A 24,799-nucleotide genomic window follows, 5' to 3' on the forward strand; every position below is an offset into this window, starting at 1 on the left:
ACTTTTTTCTCTAAACTTTCTCTTTTTTAAAAAAAATAACCAATTATTCTCGATGCTTGTTAAGAGGAAAAAAAAACCTTTGGTGCTTCTGTTATGAATGTGAAACATTATCTTCCAGCTGTACAGTGACACTTTTTTTTTTTTAAGGAGAAAAGGACTCCTGATCCGTTTGCCAAAAGGGGGGTGGGGAGGTGGAATAATGTTATCGAGTGATTATTCTGGCTGAGATGTGTTGTTTGGTTTCTTCCTTCTTGATCATTTGGTGTTTAAGTAAAATGAGGCACAAGCTTGTTTGCCGAGTGGAGTGGGAAAGGCATTTTGATTTGCTGGCCTAATTAAAAAATGATAAAGGATTAAAGGTAAGCAATGTCTGTGTGTGTATGTATATTTATTTATTTTTCTTGACAATCAACTGTTAAAAAGGGGCTGATCCCTTTAAAAACCGTTTTAACTGATCTTTGTCAAACACACACTCATTTGCGGTCATTGAGGCCACCTTGGCGCAGATCACTTAAAGTGTATGTCTTAATCAGTTTCCCTGTACAGTCAGTGGCACCATATTTAACAGATTGAGCAAGTCTGTGACTTGGGACTATGGTAGAATTGTTTAGATGCATTTTTTTAATTGAAAGGCAGATACTTCACTTTTTATTTAACACTGTCTTTTCTATAGAGAAATGCTCTTAAAGACATGTTGTGTGTATTTTAAAAAGAAAATTGTATAAACTGTTGGGGAAGAAAGGATAGGAGGGGAGGGGCTGTGTATGAGGGTAAGGGGGGTTATTGGTTGTTGTTGTTGTTTTTTTCTGTTCCTTACTGGGAACAAAAACCAGAATGCCCAGACAGTTTGTAAAAAGAAGCAATAAAATTAGAAATAAGGAAAATATAGCAACATCATTCTGAAACTAACCTCAGAGAACTTCCAGGGTCTGGTCTTTTAAATTGCAAGATCTAGGACATGTTTAGGGATGTTTAAAACCGTGTTCCTCCCTCTTGTCTGAGTGTTTAAGCTGTGTGTCTGGGGTTGAGATCACTTGTATGTGCTAGAAAAAAATCTTAAGCTCTTTTCTTTCCTTTTTTTTTTTTTTTTAAACCTGGAATTGACTCAGATTCTTAAGATATTTTAATGCCTTTAAAAAAGTGATTATGTTTGTGTTGTTGCTAAAGGGACTTTCTTTTTTAGCTACTGTGAGATGCTTACTGTCGTGGGTATGTTTTTGGGGTTTGGTTATTTGCCTTTATACCTGATATTGGACTGTGGAGACAATACATGAGCCACTTTACTCTCTGTCCTTCCCTGTACCCCTTACCGACTCCCCCAGTATTAATCCTTTTTTATTCTGGTAACACCCAGACAAGAAATATTCGACTTTTCCCCCCTTCACAGGAAAAGGTGGACCTGGACTGAAGGGTGTAAAATCCCTGGACACATTCCTGGGGCAGGAAAAAGAAGAGGAAGATTAGAAGATTTTTTTTTTTTTTCCCCTAAGAGAAAGCCCAGCGGAGCTAAACGAATGTCCCCTCATCTCCAAAGGAAAGTTCATCGGATTTTTATTCTAGAGAGCTCATCTTCAGGATGTCAGTGAACATTTCTACTGCAGGAAAAGGTGTGGATCCAAATACAGTTGATACTTATGACAGTGGTGATGATTGGGAAATCGGGGTTGGAAATTTAATAATTGATTTGGACGCTGATTTGGAGAAGGACAGACAGAAATTTGAGATGAATAATTCCACCAATACCACCAGCAGTAGCAACTCGAAGGATTGTGGAGGTCTGGCCTCCGGTGGGGCCGGTGCTACTGCAGCCTTAGCTGATGGCCTAAAATTTGCTTCTGTTCAGCCCTCTGCTCCCCAGGGGAATTCACACAAAGAGACCAGCAAATCAAAAGTGAAAAGGAGTAAAACTTCTAAGGATGCTAATAAATCTCTGCCTTCTGCTGCCTTGTATGGGATTCCCGAGATCAGCAGCACTGGCAAGAGGCAGGAAGTCCAAGGGCGCCCTGGAGAGGCAACTGGCATGAATTCAGCGCTGGGTCAAAGTGTGAGCGGCGGCGGCGGCGGCGGCAACCCAAACAGCAACAGTACCGGCACCGGCACCTCCGCTGTCACCGCGGGGGCGGCCTCCTGCGGGAAAAGCAAAGAGGAGAAACCAGGTAAAAGCCAGAGCAGCCGAGGCGCCAAGCGGGATAAGGATGCGGGGAAATCCAGGAAGGACAAGCACGACCTGCTTCAGGGCCACCAGAATGGCAGTGGCGGCCAGGCCCCTTCTGGGGGGCACCTCTATGGCTTTGGGGCCAAGAGCAATGGAGGTGGCGCGAGCCCCTTCCACTGCGGGGGCGCTGGGAGTGGCAGCGGCGTGGCTGCAGGGGAAGTTAGCAAAAGTGCCCCGGATTCAGGGCTCATGGGAAACTGTATGTTGGTAAAGAAGGAAGAGGAGGAGGAGGAGAACCACAGGCGAATCAAGAAACTGAAAACGGAGAAGGTAGGATAAAGTCGCCTTCCTAGATCCACTGTCCTCTCTGTGTGCCTCTGTGTGGGTGTGTGTGAGGGCTGTGCCTCTGTGTGCCTTGCACTTCTTATTTGTGCTTTTGGTTCCCTGTGAGATTCCTATTACGTGCATCCTCTCCCTTACAGTTTGGTATGGGGGAGCTTACTGGGGTGCAGTGTTTAGCTCTTGCTTCTATTGCTGCTGCTGCTTGTGGTGCTAGTGTTTGGGTCCCCAGGTGGGAGGGCTGGGTGTGCTAAGTACCTTTTGCCCCGCAGACGCCTCCTGGCCAGTCAGCCGGTCGTGGTGTGCTTTTAATAGAAAACCTGTGCATGTACCCACTTGACTCTTGTCCTGGTTTCTCCCCTAAGGAGAACTGTGTTCTGTTTTAATTTACATGTCCTGGTATTTCTGGTAACGTGTCCTTAGGTGCAGGGTTCATGGTCCCTCCCTGGAGAGGTATGTCCAGGATGCTAATTTACACTCCACCCACAATCCATTTATTTATTTATTTATTTATTTATTTATTTATTTATTTATTTATTTTCGTTCGTTACTTTCACCAGAAAGTCAAAGGATCTCATCCTTGGATGGGTTGCTTTTATTGGTCCTGAATTAAACCCCAACCTTGATGTCCTTGGGTCATTGGTTTCATAAGACTGGGATGGTTTTGGTTGCCGCTAGGTAGAACTCTACCCTTCTCTCGCCCAGTTTTTAGCTGGAGATTTAAGATTTGTAGTTTGACTAGGGAGCTGACAGGTTGGTTAAAAGAAAAGTGAAATAGATTTGGTAAGATTGGTGTTCCTGAGATGTGCTAACATAGCCAAAAGGGTACCAGAATTATGTGTTGCATTTGAGCAGTCGGGATCGTGGACTTAGGCAGTATGGACCCTTCCGCCCCTCTTTGTCATTGTCTTTAAGTCTGGTTAGACACCGCCTTTGAGAAACTGCCCCGTGTTCTGCTGCTTGGCGCTGGAGGCCTGTGACTTACTGGTCTGGTGATGGTTGTGCATTGAGTAACGTCTCAGGACTGAGGTGCTCTGTCCACTGGGCAGGTTGGGAGTGAGCTGGGGGTGTGAGTGATGTTTCTATGCAACTAATCTTGAGATTAATTCTACAGGTTGTGCCTTGCAGAAGCAAAATTCTTATCATGTGGTTTGTGGCCTGGTTGTTTGGAAATATGCTTATTAAATAATTTGATTTTTGCTATTTCTAATTTGCTCAGAATTATAAGATGTCTTTGGATAATTATTTTTGTGTACAGTTATCCGCTGCTCTCTACTTAAACCTTTATACGTCTGTGTTCGTGTGTTCAAGATTTAAGTTGGAGTACAGGAATAAAGTTTTGATTTGATGATTTTAGAAGTTGATGAAGGTGTAGATAATGCCAAAATCACAAAAAATCCTCTGAACACTTTTTTTTAATTCATGTCCCCTTGGTCAGACAGCATTTTATGTTGATGAATTTCAATGGGATTTTTTTAAAAACTCAGGTTTTAATTCTTATGTTTAAATGTGTAGTTTTGCATAATTTCTGCTAAAAGGCGTTCTGAAATCTTCTTATTACTTCATACAGTAGGGCATTTACTTTTGTTGCCAATAGTCTTCAAATTGCAGTTCTAATCTGCTCTAACTATCTAGATGAATTGCCCTAATCCAGTGCTCACAATGGCTGTGGTTAAGGAGTCAGAGCCATTTGATTGGATTCACTGCTGCGTGGAATGTGGGAGGTACTGCCCTTTTGCATTCCCCTTAGCCTTTTAATCTTCCAGCCAAATGTTCACATTCAACAATTTTGTTTAGCTGGCAATCGGAACATTTCAGTATCTCAAAGGCTGCTGTCATGGCAACTGAGATTAGAGCGTGGGGTCGCTTCTCCAGTTTTTGTGTTCTTTTCACTTTCCAGTCACACAGGAAACTGGACGAAGAATGGGAGAATTAAATTATTCATATCCATGTAACTCATCTTCAGTCAGAATAGTGTAAATGTGATCATGTGAATTACATAAATGAAGAGCAAACAAGTCATGATGGGCCTGGGGTGGAGGAGGGGAGAGGGCTCAGTGCATTTAGATTCACTCCGCTGCCAACTAAGTCACTGGTGTTGGCGCACAGGGCCACTTCAGGGATGGCTCGGAGGGGCAAGAATCCCGAAGTGTTGGCCACTCTCTGTCAAGCTGGGGTGTTGGCTCAGGGACACTGTTCCATCAGGCTTCCCTCCCCACCCCGACCCCACCCCACCCTAGAAAGGCTTCTCCGAAGCATGCTCTCATCCTTGGCACACAGATGTGTCACTCCCTTGCACAGATGCCACCCAGGGAACTAACTGCTAATTCCACTGACTTGTGGTTGTGTAAATTAGACTTCAATTTAGAAAATACTTTCTAATGTTAGGAGGATACCTATTTAGGAAGTAAAGATTTAGTAGGACAAGTGTCACCTGACAAAAATATTTCAATACTGAGGCATCTTTGAGGGTTTGGTACATTTTAATTTCAATCTTGCTTGATTATCTGGGTTTGTGAAGAGTAAGTGCCTCAAAAGTGGAGATGGTTAATTTTCAGCAATCAGATATGGCTCAGGATGGGCCAAATGTGAAAACCAAAGGGGTGTAGGATGTGTGTGTGTGTGTGTGTGTGTGTGTGTGTGTGTGTGTGTTTTCCTGGTTCACAGGAGATTCATAAGACTGGCTGTCACCGGTTAATTTCACAGCATGCTTAAATGTCTATTTTTGGTGTGTTTATTCTGTTTCTTCACTACACAAAGTCATGTAAAACATGATAAATTGGACTTTATGAAATCTAATTAAATCAATGAGTGTTCTACTCCTTTATGTGGAAACCACAAGTATGTTGTAAAAGTTGCCACTCCCTTAATACGTGAACAAAATCAAAACATGCCATAATTCTAAGATGTTTGAGCTCTATTTCTATAGCCCATTTTGTGGTTAAGCCACCAGTGACATGTCTGAATAAGTAGATTTGACGTGTTGGCTTTTGGTTGTTAAAACCTGCTTCTCCACCTTCCCCCGCCTTTCTTTTGAAGCATAATAGCCTGTGTTGAGACTCTTCTGCATATATCCTCCTTAGCTGTCTTAGCAGTTTTGACTTATCAGACACAGGCCTTCAGCTGGGCTAAATGGTTAGTGTTACATGGTTTTATTTCATCGCTGGGAAATTCAAAAATACATAGCCGATTTCTTAAAAACAACTGATAACTTACATAGACATGAAATGCAAAGGAGATCTTATGGTTGTGCCTGAGGGTTCTGACTACTCAGTATATATTCAGAAAGGAGATTCATTCTCCAATATCATACTGCTTTCACTAAGCTGGTCCTTAACAGCCTGAAGGTGGTGTCTACAAATGGCCCTGTCTATAAAGGATATCATTCATTGTATTTTATTCTCTTGCAGAGGCCTTTTAACACTTCACTGGGGATTTCTGGCACATTTTCTAAGTGAGTGTGAGCAGTTTAAGAACATGTTTTGATTAATGAGTTTTGTGGATGATATGTTTCTTCCCCCATATATAGTGCCCTCTACAAATTCTGCTTAGAGAGTGCAGTTTATCTACTGTGAAATAAAAGGGCAGAAAGGTCACTTGCTATAATTAAAGAACAAAGTCCATTGTTGTAAGACAGCAAACTGTTTTGAAAGCTACACAAGGGAGTTAGCTGTTAAAAACGTTGGTAACTAAGGATGGCTCCCAATCAGCATTGATCCAGCTCCTTACTTTTCTATGGGCTTCCCCGGAGGGTGACAGGGCTTTGGAGGTGGGTGCAGAGAAGCTGCCCTTTCCCCAAGGAAGTGTTCTGTGAGAACCATGCAGCTGGGAGAATTTGTATGATGTGGGCACATCGCTGAGTTCTGAGCATAGTATTTGAAATCTGCTGGGTTTGCTGGAGAGATTTAAAAAAATCCTCCAACTGATCAAGTTTGTGCCAAAAGGAGATAAATAATGCTTAGCAACTTTTAATAACTTTGCAAATAGTCTGTAAAAAAGGTGTGTGTTTGGGGCGGGGGGTGGGGTAGGGAGGGGGGAGGGAAAGGAATTGATTGTCCAGATGTCACAAGGTTAAGAATGCTCTTCAAGTGAAATTGCTTGGCTGCAAGATGGTTTTAATTAGAGTGTTATAAAGACTTATTTTTCCTAAGCAGCATTTTATAGTTAGTAAATGAAATGTATGCCGAAAGTGCTAAGCAGAAATCTCCCTAACCACAGAGGTGTTCAATAACCAGATTCAAACAACATGGAAAGTACCATCTGTTCTTCGTTTTCAGCATGAAAAACAAGGAATGAATGGTTGAGATTTGCTCCAATTTTGACTGTGTCTGTTTTTTTTTTAATTTAAAAAAGTTCACCTGGTACTTCATAGAAACTTGAAATTGCAGTAATATGAGCAACACTGTGAAAACACATGTTTCTACATTTATTCTAACCAGTTCCACTTTTATTTAAAAGATTTCCAGAAGCCCAGCCATTGAATGAACACTTTCTAATGGTTATTCAGTTCCTGCAGGCAATCACAAGGAGAGGTCAGTTCTTCAAAGATCTGACTGTTTAGTCAGTACCTGCATTATTCTGTCAATTTGCTCCCTGGAGGCCAGGGGAGCAAAGGCTCTCACAGGCCAACTCTGGTTGGCATTTATCGGTTAATCTAATTGTAGGTGATAGGGCAGGGGACTGGCGTTTACTATATGGAGACCTTACGCTCCTTAAGAGCTGTAGTCTAGGATTGCTGGTAACGAGGGATCTATTCTTTTAAGGATGCTAACTTCTGAGTCCTTGATTTTTAGACGGGAGTCTTTTTGGTTCTGGATTTTAGTAAGAGCCCTGGGTAAAACATTATCCGGCCTTTGTTTGAGGTCTTTTATAGAAGCTAATAACTGGGCTTGTGCCTCCCTGAGATAAATGACATTATCTCTGAGTGGGCTGACAGGAAACAGACATGTTAATGGTGAAGCTGCGGGGAGGATCTGCTCCAGTTCTGACAAAAGAGTGGAGAAGGGACCCCTGGTTGTGGTCATTAACACATAATGCATTCTTGCTCTTCCTAAGAGGCCCTTGATAATTGGAAAGCTATTTTAGCCACAAGCACTTAAATCATAAATCTACTACTCCTAGTCCCCCTGCATTCTTAAAAGTAGCAAAGTAATGTGTTTTTTGTTAACAAGCGTGCGATCTGGTTTTTTAAATGGTGGCACCTCTAGGCTGGGCGATAGTGACATTTGGGAGAGCTGTGCTTCTGTCTTTATCAGATGGGATCTGTCTTTGTCTTACATCATTCACAGTCATCCCTCTACTTTAATAAAGCAGAAAAGTGGGCCCAAAAGCTAAAAAGAAATAATTTTTAAACTTCAAGATGTCTCATGGGAGAGAGATGAAATCCATTTTTTATAAGTGGGGGAAAAGATTTTGCTCAGTGATGTGAATGTGATGAAACCTGCCTTTTGAAGTGTATGCTTAAAAAGTCATGGGTATAATTGAGTTTCAGTGCAGTTTAAACTCTGCTTCTTGAACGGAGATAATTGCCGTGTTGAACACACTCTAGAGGTGTAGAAGAGGTGGAAGGATCACGCTATTCTGTTCTTTAATATTGAGCACTGGAAGTTTTTCATAGTAATTACTGTAGCACAACATAGTTTTGATTGCGGCACTCTGAACTTGTCAGGGAACATCAAGGGTTTTGCTTGAATACTAAACAGTTTATTCCTAAATTAGTTATTCTTTGTCTAACATTCTTGTAGAACATGGAAGCCAGAACTAAGGAATGCTGGGCTATCCTTCTTAGCAACATCATAGTGGAAATAACCTTTCTTCACTAGGATTGTTGTCAATAAATAATTCCCTCTTAATATGTACATTTAAGGTTATAGATAGGGAAAGAGAACAAGAATGACTTAAGTCATCATTATAGACTAACATAGGGATCACACTGGTGCCCTGTAACCCTGCTATTGCATAGGTGTGTGTGTATAAATGTTGTAGAATTGCATGTATAGATGTGGGATTGGGAGTGGATTGAGAGTATTGAGCTAGTATGGGATTTATTCTTTTTTTTTTTTTAACAAGTGTCCCCGTTGATTTTACTCTGCTGTAGGGTAAGTGGGTCCACTGGTGTCCAGGTCTCTCTCCCAGCTGAAGTTTCACTAGCGACTGCTTGCTCTCTCTTGCAAGATCTTTTTAATTTAAGATAAAGGTTTTGGCAACTGGAATAGTTTTTGCAACTGAATGAAATGTTTGTTAAGCTATTCAATTGGCCAGCAGTTGGGTGGTTTGCAATGTTATTTTGAGAGGTCTAAAGAAATTCCAGAGGGTAAGATGGGCATATCGCTCCTAAAGCTGAGATGTGTATTATCTTCTAAATCTTGGTTCGAACTACCTTTCAGTTTTGCTGGAAGAACTGAAGTGATTATAAAGCAAATACTTCTTATATTTTGATAGGTCAGTAGGCCTTGAACTACATAATACTCATCTGGTATTCAGAAGGCTTCCTTCCCCATTCCCCCTTTCTCCCCAGTGAAGCTAAAAGAGAACTCAAAGGGAAGGGTGTTTCAGTTAGAACAAATGGGTTTGGAGGGATGAATAAATACTATTGCTGATTTTTCAAAGCTACTCTCTTCTTTCTCATCCCCACCCCCTCCCTAGTTTGATTATTATTCACTGTGACATTCTAGCTCAACCACTGAGCTTTGTTGCCTCCTGGGAATCCTCATTGTCAGCTAGCACCTTAAGAAAAATGTGCCTACAGGGACATTTAGGCATATTCCAATAATGCCTGATGAATGTAGCTTTTACAGTTTAAAAATATATTGATTATATTTTGTGTTGTACATAATGATTTTAGAAAGCAGATATTTAGGTTGTGGAATTGGCTTATTATGTTAACCGGAGAGCAGATGGCATGGTGCCACAGACGTATAATTTTACTTAAAGGGACTTTTAAGGTTTTGATGTGTTTTCTTTTCCTCTTATTTCCCTGATGGCTTCTTTTTATTGAAGGGTAACTTAAGGAGACCTGGTAGCAATTTTACTGCCTTCCCCTGACAGTTTGAAATAATAGCTTGGTCTTTGGTTGCACTGATCTTCTACCAGTCAACTTGATTCTGGATTTTGTCATGTGGCAGTGAATTAAAAAAAAAGTGTTTGTAGTCCGTTTTAAGAAATGGACTCTTTTATATGCTTCAATTAGCAACAGACGACAAAGTTCCTATTGGTCACACTTTCATAAACTCCTAGAAGTCACTGTTCGTCCTTTTGATTAAAGAAAAATCCTGGTTGGTTTCTTGGGAAAGCACATCTGGCCCTTGGGCTGCCTTAGGTACACTTTTTTGTCTTTCACATTAGTCACCGAAGGTGCAAAGGTCACATCTAAGTTGTTGGTAGTTAGTTTAGCAAGCCTTCCCCATTCTGAAGGGCTGTAGTCTTTCTGGTTGCTACATCCGCCATGTGTTTGAATTCACTTGGTGTAAAAGTGTCATTTGTTTCTATGCCTAGATTTTACAGTGTTACCCATTCTTCCCTGAGAACATCATTGGGATGAGTTGGAAAGCATCTCCTAACTTTTTTTTTTTTTTTTTTTGGCAAAGTGTGCATAAGCCAGACCAGCTTGCTTTTGGATTTCCTGTCACCTCCTTGGCTGATTTTTATGGATGGCTCATGTTAAAAGCAACAATAATGTTTGAATTGGAAGAGTTGAAGCCTCGGGTTTTCATTCTTCATGGAGAACTGTTTATTTGTGTGTGGTTCACCACAGTACATGGATAATGCTATCAAATCTGTGCTTTATTATAGGCTTATGCCTAGCACAGCAGCACTTCAGTTATGTGTTTCTGCGTTTTAGTTCTTTGCCAATTCTTTTGTGATGGAAATGAAATTAGAAATGAATCTTTGCAGCCAAGGGGAAAATAAGCACAACAAATAGAAATTGTCCCTTGAGCCAGTTCAGAAGTAAGCGGTGGTGATTTAAAGAAACATTTTTTTTTTCAAAGTAAGTGAAACGTACAGAAAAGTACTTCATGTGACTTTTCCATGGAGATCGCTGGAAGATGAGCTGATCGCTTTGACAAATGGAGGCCGCTCCAACCACAAGGCTTTATCCCTTTATATTGTTTCACATCTTAAGTAACTGATTGAAAAGCGATTCACAGCCCCAAACCCTGCAACTGCTTTGAAGGTGGAATCTGAGTCAGTGATATTGTTCGCTTCTGCTCCCCAAAGGGAGCAACATGATTTGAAAGCAGAGCAATGGAGCTTTTCCGCATCAAACTCCATTTGGCCAATTGTCTGCATTTACATTCCTTGCCCAAATCCTTCACCAGCCTTTCCCGTGATGCCGCAGCAGATGCCAGACACTGAAGTAGAAAGCGAGCAGCTGTTTCCATTACTCCATTGCTGTATTATCCTCCACAATCTGCTTTCTTTGCTCTCCCCTCCCCCACTGCGAAAATAAAGAAACCTCTCCCTCTGACTCTTCCGTGCTCCAGTTTATCAGTCCGCAGGTTTATCTTATCAGGACCTCTGGTCCCTTCGGAAGGCCCAGTTTATTGTTTCCGGCTGGAGCAGATGGGACCCCGGGCCCCGGGGGCGTGGTCCGCTCGTGCCCGCCCCCGGCTGCGCGCTCCCTGTGGGGGCCGCGGGTGCGCGCAGCGCAGCCGGGGACGCGCCCCCTTCCCTCCCCGGACCCGTTAATAGCCCCAAGCGCTGTAAATCTGTCAGCTCCTCGCGACGCCCTTACCTCTTTCTTCATTTGCTCCAGCTTCTAGTTTGACAACGTTCCCTTGAGGCGGAATTCTAATCTGCTTCCAATTAGTTGCAAAATGTGACTGAAATTTCCACATTATGACTGCTGTTTTACTTGCACGCACACATCTAGAAACAAATTAATGCTCTTGAATATTTATTTTTTGAGCCGTTGGATTTACTTTAAGAGGAAGAGTTTCCAATTGTGTGGTATGACTTTCAGGGCTTGTATTTTATATTCCTCAAAGCCCTGAAAACTGGGAATATATGTACACACACACACACACACACAGCAACTAGGGTGAGGTCCCTCCCCAACTCTTAATAAGCCTTTTCCATCTTTTCAAGATTTGTCAAAATGTATTACATATGTTTAAGTTAAACATAAATTTTGTAGTATTTCTAAAATAAACAAAACAGGGATGTTTGCCCAGGTTGAATGGAAGGGTCCTAGTGCAGTGTTTTAATGGAACACAAATACACACAATTTACTTCTAAATATAGCATAAGTATTTTTGGCCAAAGCATAAAAGACTTGTTACACACTTTTAAATTCTTTCATTGGATATTCAAAAGCTATAAAGCCAAATAAACAAATCGGTGTTTAAAATTGGCTTAACAAATAAAGGGCAGCACCATATTAAAGATATCACAATGGCCCTAACCAGTTTAGCTCAGTGGATAGAGCGTTGGCCTTCGAACCGAAAGGTCCCAGGTTCGATTCTGGTCAAGGGCATGTACCTTGGTTGTGGGCACATCCCCAGTAGGAGGTGTGCAGGAGGCTGCTGATCGATGTTTCTCTCTCATTGATGTTTCTAACTCTCTATCCTTCTCCCTTCCTCTCTGTAAAAAATCAATAAAACATATTTAAAAAAAAATAAAGATATCACAATGGGCTTTAAATGTACCTAGCCCTAGCTGGTTTGCTCAGTGGATAGAGCGTTGGTCCTCGGAGTGAAGGGTCCTGGGTTTGATTCCATTCAAGGGCACATGCCTGGGTTATGGGCTTGATCCCCAGTAGGGGGTGTGCAGGAGGCAGCCGATCAATGATTCACTCTCATCATTGATGTTTCTCTCTCTTCCTCTCCCTTTCTCTCTGAAATCAATCAATCAATATATATATATGTATACACACACACACACACACACACACACACACATATATATATATTAAAAATAATAGTAAATGTGCCTAGATCTGCCCACACCCAGTAGAGGAAGCCCTCTGGAAGCTGTTGGAATGTTAGGGCTGCAGTAGGCATAGTCCATGGCTTCCCGTGACTTTACATAATCCACTATGAGGAGAATGCGCAGGGCCTATGGGTGTTAGAAGTCATTACCCCAATTCTGTTTCCTCCTTTACAATATTTTTTTTTAAACAAAGATATTGATTATATGTAAATATTAGAGTTCTTTAAATCTTGATTGCTAAGGTTAAGTTTAACTTAATTTTATTACTTGCTTTAAAAACTACTTTCTCATGTACTGGTGAATTTTAGTACCAAGGCGTGGTCTGTGGTGCAGTATTTGCAGAAAGGTGGTACTTTTAAGGTAAAGAATGTAAACAGCCAAATTTACTGGTGCATTTTATAGTAACATTCATTCCTCAGCATCTTGGCAGATTGATATCAACAGTAAGAATGGGCTTTAAAGAGGTGTGAAGGTAAAGTGGTAAAGTGGTTATGTTGATCACATTACTTTGTATTAGTTTCTAAATAACACCTTCACATGTAAACAGATCAGTTGGTGTGGTTTTTTTTTTTTTTTCAACATCATTGTCATATATAATCATAAAAGCTCTATGGTTGATTTATTGTCTTTTTTTAATGTGTTGTTTTCAATCTCTTTAACCCAGAGGTGGAGCATTTACCATATTTTCCAGCGTATAAGACGACTTTTTAACCCAGGAAAATCTTCTATACGCCCAGTCGTCTTATACGCCGGAAAATACGGTATTTCACTTTATTTAAAACAAATTTACTTTAAATTATTTATTATATATAGGGTATAAAATTGAAATTATTTTATTTGAGGACTTTTAGCTATTGTTTCACAAAAGATGTAGGAGTGCTGTTTGTACTGCTTCCTTTCTTCTTACTCTGTGACTGGTAGAAAAAATAGCCAGATTGAAATCCTTAAAAATTTTAAGTGTGGGCCTTTAAGATTGTAGAGACCTCCTAGGTTAAAAAAAGAAAAAAGAAAGGAAAAGGAAATAGTTGCCCCATAGTGAAATGCTCACAATAGGCACAATTGTGAGCCCCTCAAGTCCCGGGTTCACTAATTACCCTTTAATGAGGTCAGTCTGCCCAGGCTTTTTTCCTACCTTGCGAGGAAAATCACACAAGACAGTTGGAGTTCAAGTGGATCTTGCTGTATTTGCAACTTAGCATAACTGCTTTGAAGGCCCCCAGGGCGCTTAATTGGGGCTGGGCATTTTTGTTTTGGGGGAGACTACACACAGCTCCCCATTGTGTGAGTAGAGGCCACTGTGCATCTTGGAAGCATTACATGCTTTTGTTGATGGTGCATAGTTTTATAAACTCCAAATGAGCTGATTGCCTTTTAACCATTGGGAGCACTAAATAATGGAAGAACCTAGAAGTCTTTGGGTTGGGTAGCTGCCAAGCAGTTTAAAAAAAAAAAAAAAGAATGAATAGTTTAATTGTAAAGCAAACCATTTGTTTATAGATTAAGATTTATTCGGTCACCAAATCCTATGGACCAGGAGATGAAAGAATGAGGTCGTAGGTATAGGAATTGAATGCCCAGTGTTATGTTTTGTGATCATGCTCAGCTGTTTTACCCATTTTCTTCACAAAAGGAGAAGGAATGAATGGTTTAATGGTGAGAACTGCCAGGCCAAGTGTACTTCTTAAGCTATAAAGAGAGAAGGGAGGAAGGCGGAGGCAAGTTGTCATTTCTTTGCTGCTTGGTCAGGAGGCTAAAATTCAAGGTTCTTCCAACTGAGAGAAGGACAATGGCTACTGTTGAATTTTCCTGTTTGTTCAAATGACTGGGAATGGTGGTGGTGGAGGTGGTGGTGATGGTGGTGGAGGTAGGGAGTAAAAAGTAGAAAGAAGGTATGTGGGAAAGGGGGTAGACAATGCACTTCTCTTGAATAATTGGGGCCCTTTATGGAAATTCCCCACTATTTCATTAGTTAGGGGCCATGGTACTGAATAGAGAGGAACTCTCTAGCAACAGCAGTGAAGTGGTATGGCAATGGGGGGGGGGGGGGGGGGGGGTGGGAGAAGGGAGAGGGCAGGGGAGCACAGTTGCCTGGCAGCCAGAATTTCAGGACGCCCTTTTTTTTAAGGACTGCATTGTATCTAATAGTAGAAGACCAGAGTCATGGCATTTGTTCCCATTGTAGCTGTAGCCTGTCCTTCTAATCCTTTTGTGAATAATAGGTTTAAGGAAATCACTAGTAAAGTGTTGTTTTCCAGAAGTATCATTTTGAACACTCCCCAATTTAGTTTTTATTTTTCATTAATCTTGGGAGTGAAACCCTTTATCTCAAAGTGCTCTTTTGTGTATAAACTGTCACTCTAATGATGACTCAGGATACTTAAAACTATTGTTTCTCCAAGATGCCTTTGTATTCTGTTTGGCCATGAAAAAGCAAAGCCCTTTCCTTAAAATTACTTGTTTGTTGCTTGATACTTATTAGATAAATAAAATATGTTAAATTGTCTTAACATGATCTCATTTGTTTTTCTCCTTACTAAATTCTGGTACTGCTACTTTGGTATGGTCCGTTCCAAATGGCTTGATTTTTGAGACCAAATTATGGCTGATAGTTTCATTTTCATTTTACTGATCTGTCTCTTTTTTTTGGGGGGGTGGGAGTGGTGATGATGAGGAACAGGAGGGTAAAAAGAATGGGGAAGCAAAAAGGGTGTAAAGATTTAGGCCTAAATGGATTCAGCATTGTCAAATTAGCGACTTTTTAATGTGCTATTGTTCATTCCAAATGCTTTTTAATTAATATTTTATATATTAGTGAAGAGACTGGATTTTACTTCTGTGAGCATCCAACATAATTTTTAAAATGTCAAACTTTAAAATCTCATAAAATTTATGACTTTCATAGCCATTAAGTAGGCTAAATTTGTGTAAATACATTTTTAAAAGATCATGCAAAAGAAAAAAAAAATCGTGTTTTACCAAAGATGTAAATCCCTGCCACTGCTGACCTAAATTTGATTTATTTGGGTGTTTGCCTGTTAATATGTGCTCAACCTAGGTTTACTTAGCAAACTGAAACAGAAGTGCCAAGATAAAAAACATAGCTCATGTTAATATTCGTGACAGCAAATCTCTTTACAGTTTTAATCCCCCTGGGAAGGAAAGTTTTTTTTTTTTAATCAAATTGTGTTTCCACAATGTGAATGCTTCCGAGGGTTTAAAACACCTTTTAAACATACCATTTTTATTTCAGTGAGGTTAGTCCTGTTCACATGTATATAAAGCATGGGGGAATTGGGGTGAGCTTCCTGCTTATTAACAAGGGTTCCCCTTGTGTCTGGTTCTTCCCCTCTAACCTCTCTACCGGTACCATTTAAGTAGATGCTTTCTGTTGCCCACATAAAGTGTGAAAGGAAAAATGTCAACCTTTTTAAGATGCTTTGAAAATGATTTTTGGGAACCTGCTTACACCCAAGTCTAGTACTTCCTATCTTACCTCATCTTAAAGGCTTAGTTCAAGACTCCCTTGGAAGACTAGCATATGAATCCATACGCCTGCTATACATTCATGTGCATTATTACCTTGTAAGAACTATTGTTTTCCACTTACCTGAGTTGGTACAGCTGCGGGATTAACTTCCAGCAGATAATCCCGTCCAGTTTTAGACAGATGGCTGTTCTGTAATATCTACTGCTATTTATTGGTGATTAGATGACAACACAAAATCACTGTCCATGTAGGATTGCAGCTCTCTAAGCATATTGAATCTTAAACATGTTGAATTTTCCTTTTCTGACACTTATGGTGAAATGTGAAGAGGTTCGAAGACTTTTGTACTTAAAAAAATCTAGAAAATGCCCAGTGTATTCAAATGACATTTTTACTGGTGCTCAATACATAGATAGAGATATCTTCAAATGGCCTCTGGATTTGGTGAGCACACATTGGAAGTTAAATGTGGTGGGAAAATAGAAACTGTTTTCTCTTTTGTCTGTAAAATAAATTCTGAAAGGTTTTTGAAGAATTTCATTTTGGATCTGTTACAACTCACTTCGGGATCTAAAGAGTGACACTAACTGTACAAATGCTCTGTGCAATGAGGTGTACTTGCCTCCATGTTATTTGAGCTGAATGTGCGTGCATAATTGGAGAGATTATTGGAGAGAGAGTGTTTTGCTGTGGTAGATGTGGTTTAAATCCTAGCACTGAGCATAGCATTTACTTTCTCAGCTTACCCACAAAATCTGTGACTAATTTGGTGAATGTGAAGATTTCAGTCCAGATGGTTAGGTTTAATTGTAAAAACTGGAAAGATTTCAAAGTACCCTTTGAGGGAGTGCAGGAAACAACAACTAAACAAAAAAGAATGAAAAGTAACTACAAGTCACTAAATATAGAATATTTGTATGTTATATATTTATATAGACATATATACTTAAATATATGTGTGTGTGTGTGTGTGTCAGCAATTTTCAACCTTTTTTATCTCGTGGCACACATAAACTAATTACTAAAATTCTGTGGCACACCAAAAAAAAAAAATGTTTTGCCAATCTGACAAAAATAAAAATACAACTTTGATTCATTCACACCGGATGGTTATTGTCGTTTTGGCTGTTGTCACTTCTTTTATTTGACAATCTAAGGGAAAAGAGGTCAGTGCCCTGACTAAATAGTTAGGTATTGTGCGTTTTAAAAATTCTTGTGGCACATGGGTTGAACGTCACTGATAATATATAGCAGTCAAGGACAAGCTTGCAGAATCTATTCCACCGGTCCACATGAACAGATAGGATTAAGAAGAGAAGTGATGTTTACTGTTTAATGATTTAGTATGTCTGTTTAAAGTGACTTGGCCTTTTCTGGGCTCAAAATAGGTTTCCTCTCCAACGTGTTAAGAAGTTGCCACTTCCCTGTCAGCCGCTATTGTTGGTTAGAGCGTTGGCAGTTACCTCATCAGACCCTGGGGAATACCACTCTGCCCAGGCCTTGGCTCCCATCCCCTAGCTGTGGTCCTCTCTGAGGCCTGCTGTTTTGAAGCTGCAGCTGTGAAGCTCAAAGAGGGAGTCAGCTTGCAGAAAGGGGAGGTTAGATGGCGATTAGTGCTGTCGAAGGACCAGCCTACTTTTCAGCATCAATCTATTCTTCACAGTCCTTTCATTTGATGGCCACGCTGGAATGAATACAGTGATCTGAGCTGATGCTTTTAAAGCTACCCAGACCTTCTGCTGGTTGCCTCCTGTGCAAATCAGAGCTTAACAGGATAGAAATGGACCCCTCTTCTGTTTTATTTTATTTTATTTATTTATTTATTTATTTATTTATTTACCCCTCTTCTGTTTTATTTTTATTTTATTTTTTTATATTTTATTGATTTTTTACAGGAGGAAGGGAGAGGGATAGAGAGTTAGAAACACGATGAGAGAGAAACATCGACCAGCCGCCTCCTGCACACTCCCCACTGGGTATGTGCCCGCAACCAAGGCACATGCCCCTGACCGGAATCGAACCCGGGACCCTTGAGTCCGCAGGCAATGCTCTATCCACTGAGCTTTACCCCTCTTCTGTTTTAGATGGGGACACCACTGCCCTAGATCTTGGGCCAATAAATTAGCTTTGCAGTTGGTAGGCTAAGAGGGCTTTATGGTGAAATTTATTTGTATTACCTAGACTAGTGGTCGGCAAACCGCGGCTCACGAGCCACATGCAGCTCTTTGACCCCTTGAGTGTGGCTCTTCCACAAAATACCACATGCAGGCGCGCACGTACAGTGCGATTGAAACTTCGTGGCCCATGCGCAGAAGTTGGTTTTCGGCTCTCAAAAGAAATTTCAATCGTTGTACTGTTGATATTTGGCTCTGTTGACTAATGAGTTTGCCGACCACTGACCTAGACTTATAAGGAGAGAATGAGGGAAGAAGAGTAAGGCATCCTGGACAGGAGAAGGCAAGACCATGGGGCTGTTGATAAGATCTGCTTTAGTCTAGTAGAATGCTAGGGGTTTATGGCATCATGATTTACAAGGCAAGCAAATGGCCACATTTCTTTCACAGGAATGAGAAATGCCTAATATATGTAAATACATTTCATAATACGTATTCAGACAATGTAGAGAAATGGGTTCAACTTATCATACCCAATAAAAGAGTAATATGCAAATTGACCCTAACGCCGATACACCCACAAGCCATGCCCACCAGCCATGCCCACCAGCCAATCAGAGTGAGTATGCAAATTAACTCAACCAAGATGGCTACAGCCACGGAGAAAGTAGGAGGGAGGCTTGGGTTTCCAAGGTGATAGAAGAAGCCAAGCTTTCCCCTGCCCTGGCTGGCCTAAGCCTCCACTCAAGGCTACAAAGTTTCAATTATAGAAGGTAAACAAATCCAAAGAGAAATGGCTGCCGGCCACGGAGGGAGCAGGAGGCTTGGCTCCACTCCAGGATACAAAGTTTTAATTGTAGAAGGTAAATATATCCCAGATACCAGGGCCTCCGCTTGGGTCGCCAGAGGGCGTGGCCGGCCTGCAAACCACCACAGGCCCCTCACTCAGGCCGCCCCACGCCCTAAGGGAACCCCCACACTGATCCGGGACACCCTGCAGGGCAAACCAGCTGGCCCCCACCCATGCACCAGGCCTCTATCCTATCTAATAAAAGAGTAATAGCAGATTGACCATCACTCCAACACACAATATAGCTGCCCCCATGTGGTCAAAGATCCTGCCACCATGTGGGCACAAGATGGCCACCACAAGATGGCCAGCAGGGGTGGGCAATTGAGAGGCACCAGGCCTGCAAGGGAGGGCAGTTGAGAGGCGATCAACCCTGCAGGGGAGGGCAGTTAGGGGTGACCAGGCCGGCAGAGGAGGGAAGTTGGGGGCAAACAGGCTGGCAGGGGAGCAGTTAGACATCAATCAGGCTGGCATGGGAGTGGTTAGGGGGTGATCAGGCTGGCAGGCAGAAGCAGTTAGGGGCAATCAGGAAGGCAGGCAGGCGAGCAGTTGGGAGCCAGCAGTCCTGGATTGTGAGGGGGAGGTCCGACTGCCCGTTTAGGCGCCTAAACGGGCAGTCGGACATCCCTTGAGGGGTCCCAGATTGGAGAGGGTGCAGGCTGGGCTGAGGGACACCCCTCCACCCCCGTGCACGAATTTGTGTTATATTTGCCATATATGTGTTATATTTGCCATATATCCATTGCTTTAATATTTGATTCTTGAGTCCTCAGAATTTTAAAATGGCACAAGGAATGAGCTTAAAGCAGCAGGTCAGCTGTACCGGGCTAATGATTTTCAGATTGTGGAAAACCTGTGAAATATAGGCCAAGAGAAGGTGCTCCCTGAGGAGGAGTAAGTGTAGATCTTCGAGATGATCAAGGTGAGCAGAGGTGATCTTTGCTCTGATCCCCTTGGGTGAGTTCCTTTTTAAAAATATTTTTCTTTTACCTTCTGATATGTCCCTATCTGCTTAGAGCCTAATTTTTCTCCATTTATCAAGATCTTTGCCCTCCATTAGCAATCCTTTGAATGATCCTCATGGTGACTTGAAGAAAGACTTTTAAAGGCCTAAGAATGGAGCTCAAATGTGGGGACAATCTGGTGGGGGAGAGGCAAGAGAGCTTTTATGGTGTCTTAAATCACACCTTTTCTACCCCAAAAGCTGGTTCTTTGTAAAGCTGGTTTTGGAGAGAATCTTTTCTGTAGATGTTTCTTAAGGTATTTGAAGCTGGCAACAAGGTGTAAGTGATGAGGTTGAAACAGGGTCTGACGTGGCTTTTTTTTTCTTTCTTTCTTCTGATTTTACAGTGGATATTTTAAGGTACTTTTATAACTAATGCAAGGAGTGAGGTTCAATAGGCAAATGAGACCTTGAGGATTGACACTGCCATTAAGTTATGGGTGAGTTAGACTTGAGAGTAGTATTATTGTCGTACATTTCTATTTTTATTATTTGTTAATACGTATATGTTATATAATATATAGTATATACATGCACATTTATATACGTGGTCTTGTCTTCCACTGCACATTTCTAATATACCTGAGTAATTAGATTTGAGGAATAGAAATAATAGCAACGTGTAACTGCCAAAAAAAATTCTGTGAGTGCACATGTACAAGGTCAAGGTGGAATTTCAAGGACACAGGTCAGAAAGATAATGGGTGTGATACACTTACAGTGTACCTCTCACCTCCTCTCAGTTCACAGCAGGCCAGAATTCCCCACAGTTTATTCGAGCATCACTGAGTGCACTTGGACAAACCTAGACGCTATTCCTCACTACTGTAATCGCACATGCTGTACTTTTATACGCCAGTGCTAATTATTTTTTATTTCCTCCGATACCTTGATTTGAGCAAAGGAGAGGGCTGACAGAGCACTCGGTTGTGTATTCTTTCTGTTGAAAATCTTGGCACATCTTAGGGCATAGTGGAGAAGAGGTTCACTGGAAAACAGTAGAAGATTTGCCTACTTGTTGAGAACTTCTGTTGACTTTTCTTTAAGACCTTTTGCATGAGGGACTGGGTGTAAGAGATAGGGTTGAGGCAGGTCTGATGTAGTTATGGTTTTGAGGCCCAATTAAAGAGTAGAGAGCTGTGTCAAGTATAAACTTGAGATGGGAGAGAAAAACAACAACAACACAAAACAGATTGAGCAACTGACTTGAGGGGAACCAAAGCCTGGATTCTCGATTGATTAGATGTTTGCACTTTTTTCTGGACATGCTCCTTAGTCTTCCTCTCGGCTGACTGCACATGCTGTTAAATCCATCCAGATAACACACATGGAATGTGTTCTGGACAAACCATGTGCAGATTGGATTGGGAGTTGGGTGCAGGCCAGATCATGCAGGGCCTTGTAGGCTGTGGTAAAGATTTTAGTTTGAGTATGATGAAAAACCTTTACAGAATTTTGAGCAAGGGAGTGACATGATTTGATTTGTTTCTGAAAACTTTCTCTTGACTGCTGTGTGGAGAATTGATTATAGAGAGGCAAGAAGAGAAACAGGGAAATCAGTTAGTTACAAGACCTTTTTCAGTAGTCACAGTGAGAGGACGAATTTTTGTTGTCGTCATGAAATTGGTGAGAAGTGCTTAGATTGTCTAAGGTAATGAGGACAGGACTTGGATATGGAGTTGTGAGAGAATGAGAATTAAGGATCAAATCTAGAAATTTGGAGGTGGGTGGAATCAAGAGTTGGAAAACATTTTTAATGTACCCCAGGGCTGCCAGGTGATGATGCCCAATGGGATGGCCAGTGCTGGAAGCATAGACTGAGGAAAGTGGGCTTCAGAGTTTTGGGGCTGGAGAGTATTCTTAGAACAGAAGGGGAGCCTTGATGGGAGCCAGCATCGAGTCTACAGTGGAGGAAATAACCCCAGCCAGTCTGGTGTTTCTGGAAAGCAAGTGAAGAAATTTTAGCAAGGAGGGTGTGATCAGATGTGTCAAATGCCTCCAAAAGTCAGGTTTAGATGAGACTCAGAAGACTTTACTTTGGGAGGATGACTATTGTTGTTGATCTTAACACAAGTGGTCCTGGGGTGAGAGGTGGGGATGGGGGCAATCAAAGTCTGATGGGAGTGCTTGGATTTTACTGGGAGGTGAGGAAAGTGGAAAATGATGGATAACACACTTTTTCTATAAGGGACAACATGAGGTCAAGGGAGTATCTATATCATTTTTAAAAGTAGGATCCTCTAATAATAGCCTGTTTTTTTTATTTTATTATTATTTTTTTAAATATTTTTTTATTGAGGTATTATATGTGTACATATCTTACCATACCCCCCCACACACACCCAATAATAGCCTGTTTATATGCTGATGGGAATGATACAGGAAAGGGAAAAAAGTTGCACATACCAGAGAGAGAGGGGCTAGGGTGGGGGAAGCTCCGTGGGCCTCTGGAGCTGGGGCAGGCTCTCCATTGGAAAGTCAGAAAATAATGTACAGATGCAGGTTAGTAGGCTTTGTGGTGGAAAAATTAAGAAGTCTTCATTTTTATCATTTATGTTTAGGATATTGTTGCTATGTTAAGGGATTCTTTGTAATACAGATAATTGTGGACAACCATTAAGTATCCATTTCTTCATTTATTCCCTGCCTCCTCCTAGAGTGTAGAGAGCTTTGACTATTTTGTGTTCTCACAATAGACATATTAGAAAGGGGGGGGGGGTTGTTAGTGCAGGTCTCAGTTTATCCTTTCATTCATCCCTTTATTCATTTGTTCACTCAACATATTTTTGGAATGCTGATTATATGCCAGGAGTCTGGGTCCTGGAAATACAATAGTAAGCAGAATTTCTGCTCTCATGACTCTTATATTCTAGTTTATTCTGGACAAATAAATACGTTTTGGTTGCTGTTAAATCCTGTAAGGGAGAATCAAGCAGGAGGAGGAGGTAGAAGGGGATGGCGGGAAAGGAGAGTTTATCTTTGTTTATGTTTGAGTAGGGACCTGATCATCAGTCATGTGCTGCTTAACAGCAGGGATATGTTCTGAGAAATGCCTCATCAGGCAATTTGATTGTTGTGCGAGCATCACTGAGTGCACTTGGACAAACCTAGATGCTATCCCTCACTACTGTAATCACACGTGCTGTACTTTCATTCGCCTGGCAGGGCAGTAGGTTTGTTTACACCCGGATCATCACAAACACGTAACTAACGCATTGTGCTATGATGTTAGGATGGCTACAGTGATGTCACTAGGCGACAGGAGGTTTTCAGCTTCATTATAATCTATGGGTCCACTGTTGTATATGCGGTTTGCTGTTGACTGAAATGCCATCATGCGTGCATGACTGTGCAGTGAGGAGGAGCCAGTTCTGTGTCCAAGCCTGGAGGAGGGAATGTGTTTGGTGTGTTTGAGAAGACATCAGGGTGGTCAAAACTGAACGAGGGTGAGAGGAGAGGTCTAGGAGATGAAGTCCAAGAAGGAGCATGAGGCCTGAAGAAACAAGTAAGACTCAGAGATGGGAGGGTTGGGGAGTTTTGAGCCGCACATCGCCAGGCTGTGACTGTGTCCCAGCGGGATCTCAGTGTGTGGGACCTACCCTGAGCTTCACTTCTGGCTCTGTCTCTCAGGTCTTTTGATTATTCTGGTCTCTATAAGTGGGTAAGGGAGATGGAGGTGTTATCTTGTGTGAATTATATCAGCTGATTTCAGGTGCGAGATCATAAATACTAAGTTTTTTTCAAAGACAAAACAGTACCTTGCTTAGAAGACATAAAAAAGAGGCTATTACTTTCCTAGAATAAACGTTTTCCAGGGGTTACTAATTGTGTGTGCACACACCCTCAATTGTATTGATATAGTTGATTACTAAAAGTATGAACAACAGAAATTTAAAATGATGAGATAGTAGTATAAATAGAAACCCCCCCCTTCTAATGCCCCTCATTGGAGCTTTTGTATATCCCCTGGGAATTTAACATGCCTCCTACTTTGGAGACTGCTTTAGAGTCCTGAGAAACTAGTTGCATTGATTAGAATAGTTTTTATTTGACTTAAAAGAAAATTTAAAAGCAGTACATAAATCGATAAAAGTTTAAATTATACTACAATATTATATAATGGAAAGTAGATTTTACTTCCCTCTTAGATCTGCTCCCCAGAGCCTACTACTTTTAACAGTTTGTATGTATTTCTTGAAATAGTCTCCATATGTTCAAGCATATATACTTATATTTCTTGTATTGCTACACAGATCACAGCTTAGTAAAGAAACATCTGCACCTTGTTCTTTCTCCATAACTGTATGTTTTGGGTATCATATGTTACCTTTCTACCTTTGATTCCATAATTTATTTAACTGATCCTCTGCTAATAACATTTAGGTGTTTTCCAGTCTTTCTCAGCTACAAAATATTTTGGTGGGTTTCATTCTGAATGCATTTCAAAATTTAATTGTCCCCAACTTGATTTCATCAGTTGAGTTCTCACCAGACAATGGAACATGAATTGCCTATATGCCTATAATCTAATACTGTGAATTATAAATTTTTGACTTTAATCTGTGATAATCTGATAGTTGTCCATCATTTTAACTTGCCCATTTCATGTTAACAAGCCACTGTATTTTCCTACATACTGACAGTTTCTAACCTCTAATTTTCTAGTGAGTTGTTGGCCATTTCTTACTGATTTTAAAATACTTTAGTGTATATAATTAAATACACTTCTTTCATGTTTTGCAAATATTTTTCATGTGCTCACAGATATGTTCCTCTCTTTATTTTTGATTCTGTTTATACTAGTTTCTCCCTTCCTCCCCTGGGCAGGTATCTTAAATTGTGTAGTTAGGTTTATAATTCATTTATTTTTCTGGCTCCTACATTTTGTATTAGTGTAGAAAGACTCTTCTCCAAGATTATT

The 24,799-nt window shown here is 41.0% G+C and overlaps 1 protein-coding gene across 1 annotated transcript in view; it reads left to right on the plus strand.

Moving 5' to 3' along the window:
• The first annotated feature begins 1,405 nt into the window (after window positions 1-1,405).
• The window catches only part of ZNF608 (zinc finger protein 608), a 103,479-nt gene continuing 80,085 nt past the window's right edge, over window positions 1,406-24,799 (plus strand). Inside the window, exon 1 of the mRNA XM_054714953.1 lies at window positions 1,406-2,485. Within this exon, the coding sequence (XP_054570928.1) occupies window positions 1,577-2,485 (909 nt within the window). The 5' untranslated portion in view covers window positions 1,406-1,576. The remainder of the gene's footprint in view (window positions 2,486-24,799) is intronic.

Source organism: Eptesicus fuscus, chromosome 4, assembly GCF_027574615.1.
Source record: "Eptesicus fuscus isolate TK198812 chromosome 4, DD_ASM_mEF_20220401, whole genome shotgun sequence".
NCBI lineage: Eukaryota > Metazoa > Chordata > Mammalia > Chiroptera > Vespertilionidae > Eptesicus > Eptesicus fuscus.